General features: G+C 34.0%; 1 protein-coding gene across 2 annotated transcripts in view; it reads right to left on the bottom strand.

Moving 5' to 3' along the window:
- Positions 1-22,679, bottom strand: part of PDGFC (platelet derived growth factor C) — a 202,424-nt gene that overhangs the window by 47,582 nt on the left and 132,163 nt on the right. For both annotated transcript variants that reach the window (XM_081304956.1, XM_081304957.1), the window contains one exon: positions 1,091-1,271. In XM_081304956.1, coding sequence (XP_081161082.1) covers positions 1,091-1,271 — 181 coding nt within the window. The remainder of the gene's footprint in view (positions 1-1,090; positions 1,272-22,679) is intronic.

Here is a 22,679-nt window from a genome sequence, read left to right as displayed (position 1 = left end):
GTTGTAGTGCATCAAACACATACAAATATTCAAAATCATACACAAAATACAAGAGCATTGCAATTATTATACAATGCACAATTATAATTAGACAAAATATTAGAAATATTTCTTAAATTCTAGTGAGAATTTTCAAAATTCCTTTTTTGGGGGAAACAATGGGGCATAAATATTATTTTAACACAATAAATCTTAAGTAGGAAAGCAGGGATAATTACATTTAAAAATATATTTCATTTTTGCATTGATTTGAAAAAAATTAATATTTAATAAATTTGCTTTTCTCTAAGAAAAGAGCAAAAGAAACAGATCATATTTATAAACAACAAACTAAAAATTAAACTTTTTGGTACAGAAAGAAATGATAATGCTTTAATGTAAAAAAAAAAAGTAGAAAATCACATAAAAGCATGGAATTTTAAGGCAAACACAACTATTTAGTGCTGTTAATCTCAAATAGTGCTGGTTTTCTAGCTCTACAATATACTCGTTCCAAAATCAATACATGGATTTGAAAATAAGAGCACCAGAGTACCCAGTATCCTTCAAAAATTGAAACTTTAACATAAGAATATTTAGTTAAATGCTAAAAAATGTCATATAACAAGTCATGAAAAATGCCAGAAAACTAAAATTGTATTTTATTATTTAATATGACTTAAACTAGAAATTAACTCAAAAAGACATTACAGAGAAAAAATTTTACGGTGATTTCCAAGTGAGTAATGTATAATGCAAATTTCTCTATTTTTCTGAACAGAAAATCCCTACGTACTTTCCAACAATGTTGAAATACCAGTCAATGAGCTGGGGGGTGAGGGCAGAGCTGGAGGGTGAGGGGCAGACTATAATTCTATAAATGCAAAAACAAATATTAAATTACAATGATAAGGCATTTTAACACTGCTAATGTGCTGTAGTGGCAATATTTAAGTTATCTGTGATAAAGACAGTGACATTTAACGGAGGGAAGTCCAAGCTGGGGAAAGGATTTTTGGTTTTGGTTTTCTGATTCTCATATTTAAAAGGAGAAATCAAGTAAACAAAGAGCTGACTCATTTAAATAAGGGGATCTTAAAGTGGCACTTACTGGCATAACAATGTTGTAGTGGATGCAGAATCCGGGTTCAGAAGGAAAATACTCATCAGATACAAATCTTATTCTGATTTGATTTCCTTTGGAAATCTGTTTTCCTGGTACAGGACCAGAACCACACCAGCGCCCTAATACAGTTCCATCACTGGGTTCCTCAACTTCTACAAAATCATACCTGTAAAGAGACAAAGGTAGAAGGAACTGAAAGTCATGTTTTCTTATTTTGATAAATCATATTCTGTGTCTATAGATTCAATGATTTTATTGACCTTAGAAATGAGTTATAATTAAATGAGATATAATTAAATATTTTAAAGAGGATATACACTGAAAATGAGATCCAAATTGAAGAAACGAGTCTTCTTTTCAAAGTCTTCCAGATTTGCTATCAACAAATTCCAAAGTTACTAGTTATTATAAACTTATATTTTTGTAGGAACTACATTTGACATTTGATTCATAAATTATTCAATTTAATTTCCATTTGGATAGGATGATCTTACTCCAGTCTTAGTTCCTATTATTGTTGCCCATTGGTTCCTAGCGATAACTCTTCCATTTGTACCACACTCCTTGGCTTTGTTTCCTCATCTGAGATGTCAACTTTTCTAACGCCGCTCCAGTATACCTGCTTCATATGCACTTTGAACACTACCTCCTCTGCATGATCTTCCTGGGTCTTCTCAGATCACATATATTTTGATAAACACAGAGTTTTAATATTAAATATCTTCTTAGGCTATTAAATCATTAAACAAAGGAATCAATTCTTATATATTTCTGTTTTACTTGGCACTAGTAAGAAATGATTATTTCTTCTAAACAAATGGCAACTTTGATTTGGAAGAGATAGTTTGAACAATACTACCCCATGAGAGAAAACCTCAAAAATCAATAGGAACTTTTAAGTTTTCTCAATGACTGGGGGTAAAAAAGGGAATGAGTACAGTATACTGGACTAGATTCAGAAATTCTTAATACCAGAAAATCTTGATGATAAATTTTGCCCTATGTTCCAAACACCTATAAAATATTTCACTGGATATGTCATTGAGGCAAAGTTTTTGCTATCATGCATCTGAGTGTGGAACCTAACCTACTTCATGTATAAATACATATATTTTATATACTTTTTAGTTTAAGCAAAATTTTCTAGAAATAGAAAATCAAGTTTCAAATTAATGGAGGAAAGATTTTCGCATTTTGCTTTGAACTCTACCAAGAGTTAGTTAGTACTTTGGAAAGACATGTCACCAATAGGAACACTACTTATCATATCTGCATCACAATTAAGACAAAGACAATTAAATCTTTTATTTTTATTTTTATTTTTTTTGGTACCAGGGAATGAAACTATGGGCGCTTAACCACTGAACTTAATCCCCAGCCCCTTTTAAAAGTATTTTATTTAGAGACAGGATCTGTCTGAGTTGCTTAGGACCTCCCTAAGTTGCTGAAGCTGGCTTTGAACTCACCATCCTCCTGCCTCAGCCTCCTGAGCTGCTATGATTACAGGTGTCCACCACTGTTCCCAGTTAAATCTATTATTAATCTATATCTACAGCTGTCAAAATTTAAAATAAGTCTACTTAAAAGATCCAAACATCTGACCATTTATTTTATTTTCATGTGTAACTATTAATATGTATGTGTGTATTAGAATACATGTTTCAGTATAAATTATTTTGCTATTATTTCATGTTTATATAATACTCAGGACATTATATCTATTTATTTATTTATTTATGGTTTTTCAGTTGTTGATAAACCTTTTTTTTTAAAATTTATATGTGGTTCTGAGAATGAACCCAGTGCTTCACATATGCTAGGCAAGTGCACTACCACTGACCCCCAGCCCCAGCTCCAACATTATATTTATTTTTCAAAAACTGCACATACAAATAGATGATGGCATCTATGAACTGCATTTCAGAATGCTAAACAGAAGAGTCCAGAAATTCTGTTAAAAGGGAAGTCTGACATTAATTTAAAATGACTGAGGGTTTTTTTTTAGTTTAGTTTAAATTCAGGAGATACCAGATAACCAAAACTAATGTATTTTAAATAGCATTGAATTCAAAGAAGAAAAAAAAATGTTGAAAACAAACAGAATATACAACAAACCAATTACAGCTATAAATCTTCCTCCTCCGAAATTATCCAGAACTCTCTTATGACAAGTAAATTAACCTCACTTTCCACATCAGTAAATTGAGGACACTGCTATCCAACTCACAGTATTTTCATGGTTTTGAAAACATTGTTGGCACCAAGTTACCAGTCAATAAAGTTATATCCATTTCTAGTCTGCATCCTTCTTACTCCCCTGACACCTCTTTTAAGAAAACTCAAAAATAAAGGAGAGGGAATGTTTGTGCTCTATCATGACAAGTCCAGGGTCATACATTACAAATGCATAAGTCACTCTTTACACCCACTGCAGCAGTTTGGGTGTGAGGGTGTGGGAGAGGTGAAGAGGTGGAGAGGGAGGAGTAAAGGGAGTTGAGTGAAACAGATCTAAAAATATTTCAAGTGTAATTAGTTCAAAATTTGGTAATTATCATTTTCAACAAAAGGAAATTTTCACACCAAGACTGTCCACCTGGGAAACAGAGCTTCTGTTCAAGACTATCTGTTTGTTAGGAGGTAAATCTGACTTAGGTTTCCACTATTTCTATAGGTGTTTATGAAGCATTGTTTAGGTATAAAATGTTGAGCTGGGATTCTCAGGATACAAAGATGAAACCGCAGCTTCATTGGGTTCCGGGTCCACAAACCACATTGATAAGAACTCTACTGAAGGATACTGAGGAATACTGGAAGAGTAAGAGTAACTTTATACAATGAAATTGGGGTCAATTTACTAAGGCCTTGACATCTGAGCTGTCAAAGAATATTGACTGACCAAGGGTTGCAAGGGAGGGAAATAGAAATGCATTTTAGCAAGAAGTCTAATACCTAAGATGTAATATAAGAACAGAGGCTCCAAGCATGGTCAGTCATGAATAGAGGGGGGGGGGGGACAAAGAAGAGGATGGAGATCATGCTGTGAAAACAGGCATAGGTGAGCAGGCCTTGGTATTTTGGAGTAAGATTTTAGGAACTTCCTTTTTTAAATCAACCTAACAAAAGAGGGAACACAGTTTTAATAGGCCCTATGTTTCTCTAAAAATAAAATAAAATAAGGAGATTAAAGAGTAGCACTGAACAGAAAATCTGGATCTCTGACTTTTTTTTTCTTATTTGGTGATCTGGTACGATTGAGTATCTAGACACTGTGTCAAAAATAAAAATAAAAAAGGCTGAGGATATAGCTCAATGATAAAGCACCTCTGGGTTCAATCCCCAATAACAAAACAAAACAAGAGAAAAAGAAAAGAAAAGAAAAAGTGAGCATCTTTAGCTTTAGTGTGACTCCATGAGGGTCCATTTCCAAAGCTGGTGTCGGCTCCAGGAGAGTTGTCTTCTCCCTAGTACCCACATCCCAGGCACATAGTAAACATGGTATCAGTATTTGGACAGGCACGTGGCTCTCATATCAACTGAAGCCAACACTAAGAGGAACAGTTCTGGATGAGCCATGTTTTTTTTAGTTTTAGAAATCCTCATCTACTTCCTATACTTTAAAAGCTAAACAAAACAAAACAAAACAAAAAAACACCAGATCTCTTCATCTATTTAATCTATTTACATTACTCAGTCCTGTAAGCATTTGATTTTTGCCAACCTTATAGAATTCAATCGGTGGAAGTAAAAGAATCACCATGTACTTGAGGAATACCAAGAAACATTTCAAGTGTGAGTCAAAAGGAAAGATCTTTTTAACAAAAGCATCCTTAAAAGGAACAGTCAAGGAAAAAAGGTAAAACCATAGTGAGAAATGGCACAGATGTGATGAAAGGAGAAAGGGGACAATTTCCTCCAGAAGCAGAAGCAGTCAATAGAGCCATGCACCAAAGAAAGACCAGAAAAGATAAAAATCAGAAAGTATCCATTATAAAGTTATTTTCAATAAACACCATGGGTAGAACACTTGGGTCAAAAAGATTTTTTTTTTCATTTCTATTGGGGATTAAATCCAGGGGCACTTAACCACTGAGCCGCATCCTCAGATCTTTATTTTTTTAATTTTAAATTTTGAGACAGGTTCTTGCTAAGTTGTTCAGGCTAGCTTTGAACTTGCAATCCTCCTGCCTCAGCCTCCTGCCACTGGAATTTCAGGCATCTGCCATTCCCCCACCTGTATCAAAATTTTTCTTGAGAACATTTTCAAAAGTAACTATTATAATCTTTTGAATATAGAAAGCATCCCATGAGAAAAGAATATCACACTCGGGGAAAAAAAATTAGCAATTTTCATAGCTATTTTACTATACATAACTTTCTTGTTATTTCTGTTAAAAAAAAAAGGCACCATATGTGCTTGTCTGATTTATAACTTCTTTGGAAGTATTTAAAAAGGTATTTTTACTACATAAGGATATGTCTGAATTGTAAAGGTTAAGAATTTATTAAACAACAAATAAGTCTTTTATTTGTTGGGCTGAGGGCTGAGGGCTGAGGGTATGGCTCAGTGGTACATCATTAGCTTGGCCTGTGCAATGCCCTGGGTTTGTTACCCAGCACTGCAAAAGAAAAACATCATGGGCTGAATAACCTATATGCTGATGCAAAACCACTGTCCTGCAAATAAGAGAGCAGTAATTAATCTGTTATTACTTACTTTATGAACATTTTCTGCTGAATATGATGCCATTTAAAAACAACTTTTATAACAATTTCTGGATTTACCACTACATAGTGGGCAATTAATTCTTATATGCTCATGCAAGTCTGGCACATACATTTATCATAGCATTTTAAAAATACTGCATAGATTTGTGTTTCATGAAGGTTAAATGAAATGCACATCTAAAAAAGTACCATATTATTTGCTTACAAAACAGTAGAACTTAGCATGTGTTAGTGTTTCACAGTAAATTAGGCATTTTAAGCTGTATCCAGAACTCATGTCATAAAAATATAGTTCTAAAATTCCTCCAATTATTCTAATATTAATTTTTATGGCCATATCCAACAATTTTTAAGCTATCTACATAATTTTATTTGTTTATTTGTTTGTTTGTTTGTTTATTTGGGGAGGGCAGTGCTGGGGATTGAACCCAGGGCCTTGTGCATGCTAGGCAAGCACTCTACCAACTGAGCCATATCCCAGTCCTTCTACATAATTTTAAATGTTAATAAAATAATTATTTATTAAGGCTTATTTTTTTCCTGTTAATGGAAACAGAAAATAACCCTTTGAAAGCACATGATTTAAAAAATTGCATTTTTTAAGTTGACTTAAATTGCATCAAGAATCATGTAAAAGAGATCAGCACTGGGGTTTATATCTCAATAGTGGAGATCTTGCCTTGTGTGCGTGAGGCCTGGGTTCAATCCTCGACACCACAAAAATAAAATAAAACAGATTAAAAGAGGATCTACCTGGAAAGTATTCCCATGCCTCATTGTTGATGGCTTATCATTCAAAATTGCATAAAGAAAGAAAAAACTACCCCTGCCACCTGATTTTAATATTTCCTTTCAACCTACTGAGAATGCAGGAGTCTGGAAAAAGAATAATAAATTAAACCCCGTTAATATCCCTAATAATTTGAAGTTTTTTGTTTGTCTCTTTATTTTGCTTTCAAAGAGTGCCATTTGCAGAATATCAGATTCATAGCAGAGGCTGGTTGGTCGATGTACTCTAACACAGCTCAAAACATGCAGAAGAAAATGAAGAGAGGAAACAATGATGAAAAGCCTAACTGTAGGCCATAGTTAAATGAAAGAGAAATGATAAAAACAAGTAACATTTGACATGAAATACACAATCATCTTCCAATTCAGAGAGATCCATGCCCAGGTGACCACTCTGGAGGCACAGTAATCCTTATAATACACTCTCAGGTATTAATTTTCAATGTGCACAATTGCCCACGTCAGTATTTAAAGGATTTACTAAGCCTATTTTATGAGCCAATCAAACATCACTTTCTCACGGCAACATGATACAGCGCACACAGTGGTAAATGGTTTATAATGATCACTCCCTTTCTCTAACATACCCCTGGGGACCCAGGGAGGATTTATGTTCTTTTATGTTTAACAAACAAGTCTGGTGTTGTAGACAAAATTTTCGTTCTCATGTAGGAATTTAAAAACCGTGAGGACACAGGGCTCTTTTCTCACTCCCAAGAATTTTAAGGAGTATAGCAGAGAATACATTCGCTGGTAAACATAATTGTCAGACACCCAGCTTCCTTCAACAAAAATAAACCAACCCTGCAAAACAGGCTGTTTCTAGTTCATACTAACTAAAATCCTGTCAATTAAACCTACTCCATGAATTATCGAACCTGACAGGAGTGTGAAACCCTGCCAACAAATGAATGTGGATTTTAAAAAGGCCCAGCTCTGCAAGTGTCAACTGGAGTCTGAGCTTGTTGGAAGGGGTAATAAAATTAATAAGATGGCAATTATTCTGCAGTGCTTATTGGCTTATATTTCAGCTTAGAAGAATGCTACTCATACAAAGAAATAGATGTTCCTGTTTTCTATTTGAGCACTGCAATGTTTATCTGTTCCATGATTTATATTGAAAATAATTTTAAGTAGTAATATTTACATCTATTAAATGGTTTCTATAAGGCATGCGTTTTCAGGTGCTTTTTATATCAACTAATATTCTCTTTACAGAAATCATAAAAGTGGAGACCGCTATTATGTTCATTTTATGGGTTACCAAATATACAAAAGGTAATTTGACCAAGGTAACACAGCAACTACATAAAAAGCCAAAGATTCAATTTCAGGAGTCAAATTCCAGAACCCAGCCTCTGAAGTGTAAGCCATAGTGTTCACTGTTTAATTATATTTGCTTTATTCTGAGGTCTTACTGCAGAGAATTTTTGAGGTTATACTCAAATCAGCCAAACAGTTATATTCAGGGGCTAGAAAAATACTAAGGACCATTACAAATAAAACTCATCAGTCAGCCTGGTAATTTGGGTATATGAGTTTTAAAAATATTGACTGCAATTAATTTGGTAATATTTAGCATGCCAAGCCAATAAGCATGTTTAGTAGGACTACCAAACACATGATGGAGTTATTTTCATGAAACTATGAGAATTTTATGAGAAATTGTCAAAACTGTACTTGGTGGGAAATAGGTGGTTTAAAATAACCATATTACTAAATAAAAATAATGCATAAAATTTAAGCCATGAATTCAACTAACAAAGTTGTAAAAATTAAAAGAAAGCAAAAAAATAAAGACAAAAATTATAAGAAGTATCAAGAACAAAATTAAAAATCAGAATTAAAATCAAAACTGGTTCTCAGAAAAAATAGGGGGAGAGATAATGAAACACAAATTTACAAGGTAAGCAATGAAGAAGATATACACAGATAAGAACATATTTAAAATTTATAAGTATATTTTATGTGACTTCATGCTAATTAAACTTGAAAAACCAAATAAATGGATGACTAGGAAAATGCAAATGATGAACATTTATTGAAAATTATAGAAAGTGAACAGAATAATAACTAGAAGAAATTGAAAAGATTATCAAACCTTTATCAATAAAAAAAATGAAATAGAATGGGGTCTTCTAAGAGAGCTCCAATGAACTGTACAGGAACACATAATCCCAAATTTACAGTTACAATATAAAAAAAATTTTTAAATGATGCTATCTTCTCAATTAAAAGTTAAAACAAAAACAAAAACAAAACACAGTCAAGTGCAGTGGTACATTCTTGTAATCCCAGTGACTCAGAAGGCTGAGTCAGGAGGATCACAAATTCAAGAACAGCCTCAGCAACTTAAAAGTACCCTCAGCAATGTAGTCAAAACCCTGTCTTAAAAAAAGAAAGGAGGGCTGCAGTTGTAGCTCAGTCATAGAGCTCTTGCCTAGCATGTGTGAGGCACTTGGTCCAATCCTCAGCACCACATAAAAATAAATAAATAAATAAAATAAAGACATTGTGTCCATATATAACTAAAAATATTTTTTTAAAAAAAGATCTGGGGATGTAACACTGCTTTTAGTAAGAGTGCCCCTAGGTTCAATCCTTTCTCCCATAAAAATAAATAAATAAAATAAATTAAACCACCTGAAATCTTGTATCAAAGTTTTGTTGAAATGACCATAACTAAAAATTAAAAATTAAGATCCACTTCACACACAAATAGAGGGAACTGAACAAATCTCCAAATAAATTTTAGTTAAATATCTATCAGTAGATTAAAAGACATTGTATTTTTCAACTCAATACAGGCTTCACTCATTAATATGATGATGGATATAAAAATGACCCTATGGACTATGAGAAAGAGAAAAGCCTACATGATTGTGTTAATAGCTACCTAAACAATTTGACAAAACCAACTATTTAGACAAAAACCAAGGAAACTGAATATCAGAAAACTATCAAATTATGCTAAAAATTACTTAACAGAACCTAACCACAAGCAGTATATTAAATAATATTAAGTCCTTCTCATTAAAGTGAGAATAAAAATGGGACTGGTCTTTCTCACTATTATTTTTCAACATTTATGAGGAAGTGCTAGCTGATTTAGCAATAGAGGAAAGAAAAAAGATGGCAATAGAAGTAGAGGAGAAAAATGATCCTTGGTTGGTCCTAAATTCTTTTGAGCATAGATTGCAGTAGGATGAACCCAGAGGCTGGAAGAACTTGCCAATAATTCAGGAGTAGGATGGCATGCTTGGGACAGAATGGGAATGGCTACATACTGTACATACTAAGGTAGGCCTGATGCGATTTGGTGTGTGGCTTGAAAGAAAGAAAGGAGTCAAAAGAGATTCAAACGTTCCAGCTTTTAAAAATGAACTGTAAGTCATAAGAAAATTCAATGAAGTGTCTGAATTTAGGATCAGTACACAAAAATCAATAGTTTTCTGACAGAAAAATCAGCAACTGCATAGGAAGAAAAATATCATTTATAGTATAAGTTAAAAAAATGCTTAGTTATAAATTTAACCAACAAAGAATACATGCAGAGTATATGAGGAAATACATAATATTACTAAGTGACAAAAGGCATGGATTTATTTTTATTAAAATTGCAATAGTCTTTTAAAGTATTTATAAGAAATAATAATCATCCTAATAAAGCAAATATTGCATAGTACATACAAGGAACCAGACACTTCAAATATTAACTCGTGCAATCTTCAAACACACCTCATCTGGCTTTTATTATCATACCCATTTTAGAGAAGCAGAGAGGTCATATTGTCACACATCTAACTAATAAACTAATAAAGCTGAGGCAGAAACTTAGCTTTTGACTTCAAAAGTCCTGTTTTTAAGCACTTATTTATATTCACTTTAAATAGACACAAAAAAGAATTATCTAGCCCAAAATGTTTCTATTTATAATTTAGTGTTAAAAATTCTGATTTAAACTCTGTAGAGCCTCTTATACAAAATGAGGATATTCATTAGTTTTAAGGTTGTTGTATTAAATGAGAGAAGGAAGTTATGTTAAGTGTTAGTAGAGTGCCTAACAATAAGGTACTCGATAAGTACTAGATTTTTTTTCCCTTTTTTTGGTGGGAGGTGGGTACTGGAAATTGAACTCAAGGGCACTGAACCACTGAGCCACACATCTCCAGCTCTATTTTGTATTTTATTTAGGGATAGGGTCTCACTGAGTTGCTTAGCACCTCACTTTTGCTGAGGCTGGCTTTGAACTCAAGATCCTGCTGCCTCAGCCTCCTAAGCCTCTGGGATTACAAGCATGCACCACACCCAGCTATACTTTTCCTTTTTAAAAAACGACATTAATTAAACCATAGACGCAATTCAGAGGACACTTTATTGCTGGGGAAAGGCAGACACCAAAGTTCCTCATGAAGTAATAAGTTTACTTTTATTTTAACAATAAGTTGCACAAACACTGGTTTTAAAAATTAAAATGTTGAAATTATTTTGACAAAAATTGTATATTTTTGCATGGTACAGTGTAATGTCTTGTATGCTGTTATAGGGATGTAAAGGTGTATAGTCATTTTGGAAAATAGTCCGGAAGTTCCTCAAAAAACTAAATATAAAATCACCAAATGCTCTAGGAATACCACTTCTGTGTATGCATCTAAGAGAACTGAAATCAGTACATCACAGAGATATTTGTGCTCTCATGCTCATTTCAACATTATTCATAATAGCCAACAGAAAATAACCTAAGGAAGCACCAACAGATGAAGAAAGAGATAAAGAAATGTGGTATACAAACACAATGGAATACTGCACAGTGTTTACAAAAGAAGGAAATTCTGTCATTCACAACAACATGGTTGGAACTGGAGGGCATTATGCTAAGTAAACTAGACAGGCACACAGATAAATACTATATGATATCTTGGGTGGAAGGCAAAACAGTTGATCTCAGAGAAACAGAATAGAAAGGTACACAGGATGAATCAGATACTTCATAAAAATCAACCTAATATCAGTATTACCAGAGGTCAGGAGCAAGGGGAAGGGGAGATATTAATCAAAGTCGCCTGAAGGAGTAAGTTTCAGTCATCTACTGCTCTTTGTGGTGGTGAACCCAGATCACTTGTGACTCACAACAAAACCAGAACCAGCTTCCTAGTACTTTCTTACCTATGGCTGACAGTGTCCAAAATTTATCCTGCTTAGAACAATGCCAGCATGTATATATTTGCTATTAATATTAACAATTTCTCCTTTCCTTGTGGTAGAAGATATATTCATCAATAGATTACAAAAATTCTGAGTAATTAATATTTGTGTCTACATTTTGTTAAATATAAAATAGTATCAAATTATGATTACTGTGGAAATATCAGTTAATACACAAAAGCACTCACCTACCTGTTCAGCATTTCTTTCCTAAGATGATCAGTGCCTGAAACATGACTACCTATTCTCAGATAGCTATTACCTGGATGCTATACAGAAAACTAACTTTATATCACTGTACTATTACTAAAATAATGCCAAGATTTAGATAGCTAATGTTACCATGCCAATTCAGGGATTGTTCCCTGAGGGACAATTGTACATAGTACAGTTTACTAGTACGCAAGGTGCATTGGATTCATGTTCCTCTCTACTCTGAGGGTTACTTCCTGTTCTCTTCATTGCATCCTCAATTTTAATGATATATACAAAAAAGTCTCATTAACATGTCAGCCTGTGTAGAGTAATGCTTGTTGGCATGTGGGTGTTTATTAAACATAATGTGATTGATATTAGTCACAAATAACACTTACATGATAGAATACCTTTATTACTTGTGCCAGTAATTGAATCAGTGCATGACTGAAAGAAAACTGAATAACTAAAATTAAAGAAATTAACAATTTATTTCAACTTAAGCAAAATCTTTCTCTCATGGATTATCATCTGATCATTTCAACATATTGGGTACCACTAAAGGAAGAGAGGTAGATGGTTTTAGGGAGAGTAAGGACCTCTTCCAATGCATTCCAACTCCTGAGTTTAAGATATCTAGAAAGACTGAGATGGAAAGGCACATGTTAAGGTCTACTTATAGGGCATGAAGGGCATAAAAAATGTAACACAAGATGTTAGGGCTATGGATATACTCTTTTACCTCTTCAATATCAAGATTGTTCTGGGTACAAGAAACCACAGTTTACCAACTAGCAGAGACACTCTAGCCACTTCTTCTTTACACTGGTTTCTTACCAACCAAGTTATATTCTTTGACTAGCTGAATGCCATCACCTAAATTATCCATAAAAGTCCATGAGCCTGATGTTACCATTCTTTTAACTTAGTAAACAATTTTTTACGACTACAAAGGAAATTATTTTTAGTAAAGATGAGTCAAATTTTTATCACTGTATCATCAAATCAAGACATTTTTACCTACTCTAGGTTTTATTCCTTCATTTCTTATCTACACTTTATCCTTGCTATGTTTGCAAATGGCAAGGTATTTTAAAAATGAATATATCTAAACCTGAGACAAATATCTAAGCAACATGACACTACAGTTTGGAGAGGATTCATATACTGTTTATCAAAACATTATAATAACTTCAGACCTTATTTTAAAAGAGAACATTTAAATAGCCAATCAGCAGCACAGACATTTCAGAAGGCTCATGGCTTTAGACATAAAAATTTAATTTTTGGTGATGTCTGTGAAAACGGTACAGTTTGTTTTAGAACAGAGCAAAGTAAAAAGAAAATACTCTCCCTTTTAGGATATTAGGAAAATTTAGGTACAGTTCCTTTACATGAAAGTTAAAAAGAAAACCCAAAAACCTCTAAGTATTTATACTTACTGAATTTCTATTTCATAATGAAAAGGTTTCTCATAAAATGCATCTGAAAAAGTACTCCATGAAGTTTAAAAGAAATTTCAAGTCCTCTGACATTATTCATTATTGAAAATAATTGAGAACAAATCCATAGACTCAAGCAAATGCAAACAGATGAACAGAATATTGCAATCTAATTCAATATATTTTTTTCTTTTAGTGGCAAACATTGAACCAGAGCCTTATGTATGCTAAGCATGCTTTCTGTCACTGAGCTTACCCCCCTGCCCAGCTTATTATCTTAAGGAAATAGGTGTTCCATATAAAAAGGCTCAAGGCTTCTGGTTCCTGGTTTTCAAATCAAAGGTCTATGCAGATGATCTAGAAGATCAGTTTTAAAAATTTTAATTTCTTTTCCTGATTTAAGAACCAAAGCATACTTCCTTTGATGTATTATGTCAAAAATTAAGCAGCTTAGACTTAGAACATACCTACTATTATATTTTCCAGAAAATGTTGTTGCAACTTTTCCAAGGTCTGTATAGCATTGTTTTCAGCAAGTATCATAAACATGCAGACTGCACAGGCAGGATTAGTTAAAGGTGGTATGATTTTTTTAAAATAAAATTCACTTAGCAATTTTTAAGACAATCCATCTTCACTACACAATGGCAACTTGTGAAGACTAAAATAAATGTTTAAGGGAAATTTAGTGAAGTATACACATCATTAACATTTTTTGTGATTTCAAATCTTGACAAAAGTGAATAATCCAATCACTTTAATGGGAAATTAATAACTTCAGAAATTTGATAAGCAAGTTATCCCATTCACACCACATGTTAAAAATATAAAAACAACATTTTTTATTCTTGTTTTTCTAGGATCCTCAACCACCTTTCTTTCCAATAATGATAAAGGACCTATGGAGTGTAAGGGATTATGCTTTTTCATGGAAACTAGTAGTGACTGAAGGAGGAGTTAATGACAACAAAAGGCTGTCATTTCACAAGAAACAGAGCAAAACAAAAATCTTCATATAGAAGGAAACATTTCGGATTATTAGGTGATCTGATCACTGTAATAAGTGCTGCTAAAGAGATTACTTCATGTTTCTCAGTGTGAAAGGGAAATAAGAAATGCTAGATGCTAGGCTTACTGCCCATTTGGCGAAATCAGCCTTCCTGGGCAGTATCCCTAGGCAGGGATTATTTGGCCCTTGGTTTGTTTTATTTTCCTCTTCTCACTTTTAAAAATTTTCCTCTTACTCTCTATTTATTACTTTCCTGTTACAATTACCCCTTCAAGGTGCTTTAATATCCCGGATTCTTACCATATCCTTTTAATAGGTTCCTGTGCTACCAGAAAATTTGGCAGTTTTTTAATAGCTTAAAACATATCACTCACTTCATTTCCTCTTTTGCTCCAGATGTTTTCTCTCAGGTTGCTTTCTCCTCAACAGAAGAGAGAGGGTAACTTCTGAATTCAGGCTCTTATTATCTCATGATTTCCATTCATATATTCAAACATTTTTGTCTACCTGCTTATTCCACTAAGCTTTAATTTCCTTCTCTGCAAGTACCGAGAATTAATGATAAATTTCACTTCTTAAATGTTATTAACCTTATAATATACAAGACAATAAAAAAATGCAAGATCCTCAAATCATTTGGTCCTGTAAGAAGATTCCCATTTATAATACTTCATTTAATGGAACCACATAGAAATTAAACCCCATTATTTCAGAAACTTATCTAAAAAGCTGTGTTAATTACACAGGCAAAAGTGAGGTATAATAAGAAGTAGTCATTTTTAGCAATTATTATACTCTGATTTCAATTACTAAGCAGTTTAGGTTTTCACTTAAACTAGAATTTAAATTATGGAAAATACACAGGTCTTGCAAATATTATATAACACAGAATTCTAAAAATAAAATTAGAACATTAATATGAAAAATACACATTTGTCCTTTAAAATTACATATCAAAGATAATTCTAAAAATAAAAAGCAAGGACTGCATTTTATTTTTTGTCTTCATGTCCTCAGAATCTTATTATGTGACACTGGTGCATGATCAGGAATCATTTGGCTGATGGGACTGAAGTACTTCACGCCACAAAGGAAAATTAAAGATAAAGCAGTGTGCATCCTCCCCCAGTCCCTACTGCAGACTCCATCCAGTCCAGGGCTCTGATGAAACACAGACAACTTCCATTCTACTTGTGGGCCTTTGGGCAACTGAGTAATTGTGGGCTACTTAGGGCTTTAGTCATTTGTGAACCTCAACCGGGGCGAGACACCGTATTTCACCAGATGGCAAATATGATCATATTTTCTGGTACAGCAACTCCAGTAATAATAGCCCTGTCATAGGTCAAGAGCATACTTTATATCACCACGTTATGACTCATGGGTTCCAAGCACATCCGTGGTCCGTTTCATCAGATTCGCTTAGAAACTGCCACATGGTAACTTTGCAAGGACTGCATTCCCCAGAGTTTAAATTAATTGATGAAATTCCTTACTGCTACTAATATAACCTTTGCCACTTCCCTTGGCACACTTTGATTTCTTCAGATTTCAACTAAATGTGACTTCTTCAGAGAAGCCTTCTGTGGGTCCCACAGGCAGAGGTTGTGAAGTCTTTTGCGGCATAGTCCCTACCACACCCATGACTAATTCGAATTACACTTTTTGCATGACTGTCCCTTGACTACAAGTGGCTGTTTAAAAATGAGGATTCTAGACTTTATCCTAAGTAATAAACTGGTCTTGATTTTTTTTTTTAGAAATTCATTATAATATTAATCCTTTACGATGATGGTCACATTGATTTGCTGTACAATTTGGCATACTAGCTTATGTGACTTGTTGTATTTTAATTCTATGGTCTAGGTCCTACTTTATTGTTGCCTTTTCAAACCTGTCTCCACACCTAGGGACATTATCAGAACATACTGTAAACTCAGCTAATTGGGGATTAACTTACATATCTCATCCTCTGTGATTAGATATATAATTGATTATATAATCACAAGTGTATTAAAACTTTTGGTTGATTATTAACGATTCTCTTTGATTCAATATTTTACTTTTTCAAGGAAGGAACGATGACTTAAACTGAGAGGTTTTCAACTCTTTCACCTGCTTAAGTAGGAGATTAATGAAGTCTGAAGTGGTAAACAACCAGTCCTCCTTTATTACACACTTTGTCATTCAATAAATTGTTATTTCAAAGAATCTCATCTATTTAGAAACTATTTTTGCCTATTTCCTCTTTTCATACTGAAGTCTCATTATTCTAGTCCTTCATTAACATAACACAGATTAACTCTTCAGTGGCCTTTCATAAAACCTCAACAATCCATCCTCTTTATCCTCTAGCACACTCACTTTTCCATACCATACCTATCTTCCTTAAAAACAGGCCTTATTTCATGACATGTGTACATTATTTATTTTACGCACTGGTATACTAGCCACACATATCACATGCAAAATTATCAAGAATTATTTATTTTCTTTTCTATCAAATCATAATGGCATCCTTTTCATTTAAATGTAATACATTTATTTCTTAGCTATTGGCTAGTATTTTGAGTTTTGTTCATATGAGCTGATTATTGAGAAATATTGGCACCTTCTAATGTGTAGTTCAAATAAGACTTTGAATCATCTCAGCTAAAGGCCACATTCTGATGGTGAATTCATGAAGATAAATGTCAATGTTTTTAGTTTCCCTGGCAGCCAGACTGAAGATGAACTTACATCAAACAAAGTTGTGCATTTCTGTTCAGACTTCTACACTGTGTTAGTCATATTTTCATCACTATAATGAAATACCTGAGATAATTAACTTATAAAATACAAGGTTTGTTTTGGCTCACAGTGTTGGTGGTTCTAGTTATAATTAATTGGTCTTAGTGATTTGTGCCTGTGGCCAGGGAGCACACCAAGGCAGGAGTGCATGATGGAATAAAACCACTTACTTCACAAGCCTCAGGGGGTAAAGGGGGAGAGGAAGGGGTCAAGGTCCCACAGTCCCCTTCAAGTGCACACTCTGTCCTGTTGTCCTTAGGCACTCATCTCTGGAGTTCCCACTACCTCTCAGTAATGCCAACTTGAGGACCAAGCCTTTAATACTGGGCCTTTAGGGGACATTTAAACCATAGAATACACTTTGCAAGTATATTTTACCCTTTGTAACACAGAACTTAATTTAGTTATGATTTTTTCCTTGCTTAGATTTAACAAGCAAAGGTTCTCTCTGGTGAATTCAGTTGTTCCCTGTTAAAGTTTACAGTTAGCAGATGTTCAAAAAACACCTATTAACTCTCTGACTACAGGGGAGAAACCTCACATGACCTAACAACAGCACAAACCAGAACATAATAGAACTCTGCACCAACTATTGAAGATTTGAGGACCATAAATACCTATTCACAAACAATTTGAGAGTGGAGTTATATGCTGTTAACAGTGCCTACATTAGCATCAAAATCACCCAAGAGTAAGTAAATTATTTACTGTGATTATGATTGCATTAATTATGATTTATACTCTTCAGTCATGTATTCTTTTCATTCAGTCCTATGTTGAACAGGAAAGACAGTAGTGATCTTTTGCCTAGGAAATAATATAGCAGCTAATATGAACAATGATAATTCCATTCCTATATAATACTACACTGTAGGGCAAAAGTGTGAATACTAGCTCCACCATTTATTAGCTCTATAAACTGGGGTGATTTCCATTTTACCTTTCGGCCTACATGCTCCTTTGTAAAACAGGGAGCATTCATATTGCAAGATGTGGATCCCAAGAAAGACATTCTGAAAGAAGTAAACAGTACAACAATGGTTACCAGAGCCTGGGGAGGGCAGAAGGGAGAGGGGAATAAGGAGAGATGTGTCGGTCAGTAGACAGTTACAATGAGAGAGGACAAATAAATTCTGATGTTCTGTTATACTGCAGGGTGACTACAGTTAACAATAATATAGTATAAATTTCAAAATACCTACAAGAGGGTCTTACTGCAAAGAAACAATGTTTAAGGTGAGAGATAAGTTAATTACCCTGATTAGATCACCCCACAATGTATGTATGTCTCAAAGCACATTGTACTCCAGAAATAAGAGCAATTATTGCGCATTAATGTAAAAAAGTGGCAGTAATACCTACCACCAGGAAAGATTGCTGAAAGTTTAGAGCTGTGATGGGTAATCTACCTACTCCAGGGCTTCACAAAATAAAATAAAATAATAGTAATTAAAAAAACAGGTTCATGATAAACTTACTTCGTGGACCTTTTTGGTTGGGTTCTGTCTGGACTCTTGGAACATTCAAAAAGACATGCAGTCTAAAAACAGCCTGCAAATGCAGATATCATCTTTCTCCCTATGAATGGGTTCCCCTTTGGTGGAAGGGGCTGGCTAAGGAACAAAAGCTAAGAAAAGTAGAACACCAAAATAACCACAAAACACATAAAGTAATTTCAAAAGCGAGGGCATGAAGGGCAAGCTGACCAGCCAGGTCCAGCTTCTAACACAGAAAGGAGCCCACCTTTGCAAACATCAAAGGGATTCTATATCTGAAAACATCAAAGGGATATTATGGAAAGTTCTTCACCAAAACTGGTTAGAGGTGGGGGCAGGTAAGATGCCCAGTTCCTAACAGATTCCTCCCATCTCCAGTGGGACCTTTCTAGCAGAGCAGAGGGGAAGGTCAAGTGCATTGGGGGGGGGGGTCTGTCTCAGTGGGAGTGCCAGGGGAAGTTTTCAGTGCCAGACCTATCCTCTCACTGGCTGCGATGCAATAAAGGTACTCACACATTTCATGGAAGGCTTTCCAGATCCCCTCCTTCTTTTCTTTTGTTGCTTTCTCCCTTTGTATGCTATATGAAAAACTGACTTGTATACCTTCCTTTTTATCTCTTGAGAAATTCCTTATCTTACAGATCCTGAGACATATAAACAAGTATCTGAATTTTGCTAAGCTTATGAGAAGGATCACAATCGGCATCATGATGTCAAATGATGATAGTCACTTTTTTGGAAGTTCTTAATCTAGATAAATAGCAGGTAAACTGTGATTAGAGAGATTTTTCCCCCCTCAAAATATGCTATAATAACATAGAGTGCAGGCCTCATTTCCACTGAGATTAACCCCAATGCCTCAGCAAAAACAGTGCCTACCACAATCCCATGAAATAATTTTAGAAGCAATAAATTATGACTGGTTCCATTTACACAAATATTTTGATATCGTGAACTAGCTTGCTTATTCAAACTGACGGACTGAGATGGAGAGTTACAGATAGAAAGGTCAAGAAATAGATGATGTTTTTGAAGTTAGTGTGGGGGGTTCTGGTGAGAAAGGAGTAGGGGGTTAAATCAGCTGCCATATGGGAAAATGATCTGTCTCTCGATAGGGAGGGAGGAAAGCATAGTTGAGATTTGAAAATTTATTCAAACATTTTCCAAGCGCCTGAAACTGGTAGGAGGAATAACTTGTAAGGGAAAAATAGCTTTGGGCAAAGAAATTTCAAAATGGGCTGTGGGTAGTGGATAAGTCCTTCACTACTTCATAAATATCAGCAGCAAATTGAGCCAAAAGAATTCTGCCTTCTATTAATTGCATTTAGGAATTTTCATGGCTGTGAGTTATACAGTTAAAGAGTTTGAAAATAACGAAAAAAAAAACAATTGAACAACTTAATTTATAAGAGTTTTTTCACATTAAATTTCTTTTAATTGAAGAATTTCTCCCAGTTCAAAAACAGGAAGGAACAGGACTAGGTAAGGCATTATAAAATTCACTTAATTATGGTTTGGGGGTGATAAAAGAACAAGATAGGGCTGTTAGGCATTTCCAGAGATTGCAATTACAATATGGAGCTTATCAGAACTTTAAACATTTTCTATTTAAAAACAACATCAAATTATAAATGGATTTTAACCCAATATGTCAACAATTTAAGAAACTTGAAAATATCTTCAAATTTAATATTTTCTAAAAACACTGTTAGGATGAACACACACACACACACACACACACACACAAATAGTGTCCCCATTTATTTGTAGATATACAAGTAAACAGATCTTTCAGTGTCAGCATGATCTTGAATCTTCATCTGGAACCCAATACCTTTAAATTATTATATCTTAAAAATATAGTGATAAAATAGGAAAAGTAATTTAAGCAAGGACATAGTACCAGTGGCTAGTGGCTGACCTGAATTTGAAACATGTTAGGCATTTTAAGCAGGTGCTGTTGCTAGGAAATTAAACTTGCTCATGTAAATAAATTGCTAATTCATTCTACAAAAAACTCTAATCAGTATGGTACCTGGAGCAAATCTCTTCATTTTCCAAACTAGTAGTCCCAATGCTGGGGGTAATGAAAAATGCATTCAGAATTTTACCCTGATGCATATGGAACAACCTCTCTCTTTAGGGTCCCTTTCAGGACTTCAATAACTAGGAACAGGTATACAAATCTGTGTTTACTGGTAACCTAAACATGCCACCAGTAAAAGTTAAAGAAGGTATATAGATTATATATGTAAATATATATTTTTTCCAGTGATAGGGATGGAACTCAGCACCTCATATATGCTACCACTGAGCTACATCCTCAGTCCCAAAAGGTGTATTTTTAATATAATTTAAAGAAACACTATCATATCACCTAATATCTTAGTGCTCTGAAATGGTATTCACAAAGGAAATTTTTTTTTTCTTAAGGCCAAGAGTCTGTGGCTTCCTTCTTCTTTCCCATCTTTAACTGAATCTATGAATACACAGAGATCCTGCCAATTAATCTTAAGGCAGGACATGGCTTATATACACATCTACCACTACAAACATTCAATTTCAAGGAATCTGTAAGCAAGTCAGGCCTACCATATATCTTTGTTTTAGTGCACTGCATTAAATTAGGCTAAGTTTTCCCCTTTGATTTGACTTTATGAAATGGTAAATTTAAATGAAGTCTTTTCTATAACATTTTCTTTGTGTATTTTAATCTAATAAAGAACGTTCTCTTTGATTTGTATAAATCTATTTATACATACCAACAGAAAACATTTTTTCTTCTTTTTAAAACTTACTTTTAATTGATGTACACTATGCTTTTATGGGGCACAGTATTAGAATTTGATGCATGTATACAACATGTAATGATTTAATCAAGGTAATTAGCATTTCCATCTTCTCAAACATTATCATTTCTATGTGTTGGTAACATTCAAGTTCTCTGTATAATTTGGAATGCATAACTCCATACATTGTTATGGAATGTGGTTACCTATTGTGCTATACAATATTAAAATTACTTTCCCACCTCCATTTGGTATTTCATGACCAACTGTCTCATTATTTCCCCTCCTCCCTCTCTATCCCAGCCTCTAGTGACCTCTACTTTACTCTCTATTTCTTGTGATCAATTGTTTTAACTTTAATAAAGAGCAAGACCATGCAGTATTTGTCTTTCTGTGCCTGGCTTATTTCATTCAATATCCTCCAGTTTCACCCATTTTGACACAGTGACAGGATTTCGCTCATTTTATGACTGAACAATATTCCACCAGGTGTACATATCACATTTTTAAATCAATTCATCTGGTGGTAGACATTCAGTTGATTCCATATGGCTATGATGAATAGTGCAACAATATATGTGGGAGTGAAAATGTGTTTTTGATAAGCCAATTTTATCTCCGTTGGATATATACTCAGTAGTTGAATTGCTAGATCATATGGCAGTTCTATTGTTTGGTTTTTTTTATGAAGCTCTGTACTGTTTTTTATAATGGCTTTACTAATTTATACTCCCACCAACAGTGCAAGGGTTCTCCTTCTCTTCTTCTTCTTCGCCAGCACTGGTTATTTTTTTGATTTTTTGGTAAGAGCCTTTCTAACCAAGGTGAGATAACATCTGTGATTCTCATTTGCATTTCCTTGATGATTAATGACATTGAGCATTTTTTTCATATACTACTTTGGTGTTTGTATATTTTTTCCAATAACTGGTTATTCAGTGATTTTACATTTTTATGCCAGAATACATGTTTGGCTTTTTTCTGGCTATTGAGTTAAATTTCTCATATATCATGGATATTAAAGCCTTGTGAGATGGATAGTTGGCATATATTTTCTCCCATTCTGTGAGCTGCTTCTTAACTCTGTTACTATTTCCTTTCCTGCGCAGAAACTTCTTAGCTTGATATAATTTA

Source organism: Spermophilus citellus (assembly GCF_964194105.1).
Source record: "Spermophilus citellus genome assembly, chromosome: 8".
Lineage (NCBI taxonomy): Eukaryota > Metazoa > Chordata > Mammalia > Rodentia > Sciuridae > Spermophilus > Spermophilus citellus.
Note: the sequence above shows the minus strand (reverse complement) of the source record. Positions and strands in the feature narration are given on the sequence as shown.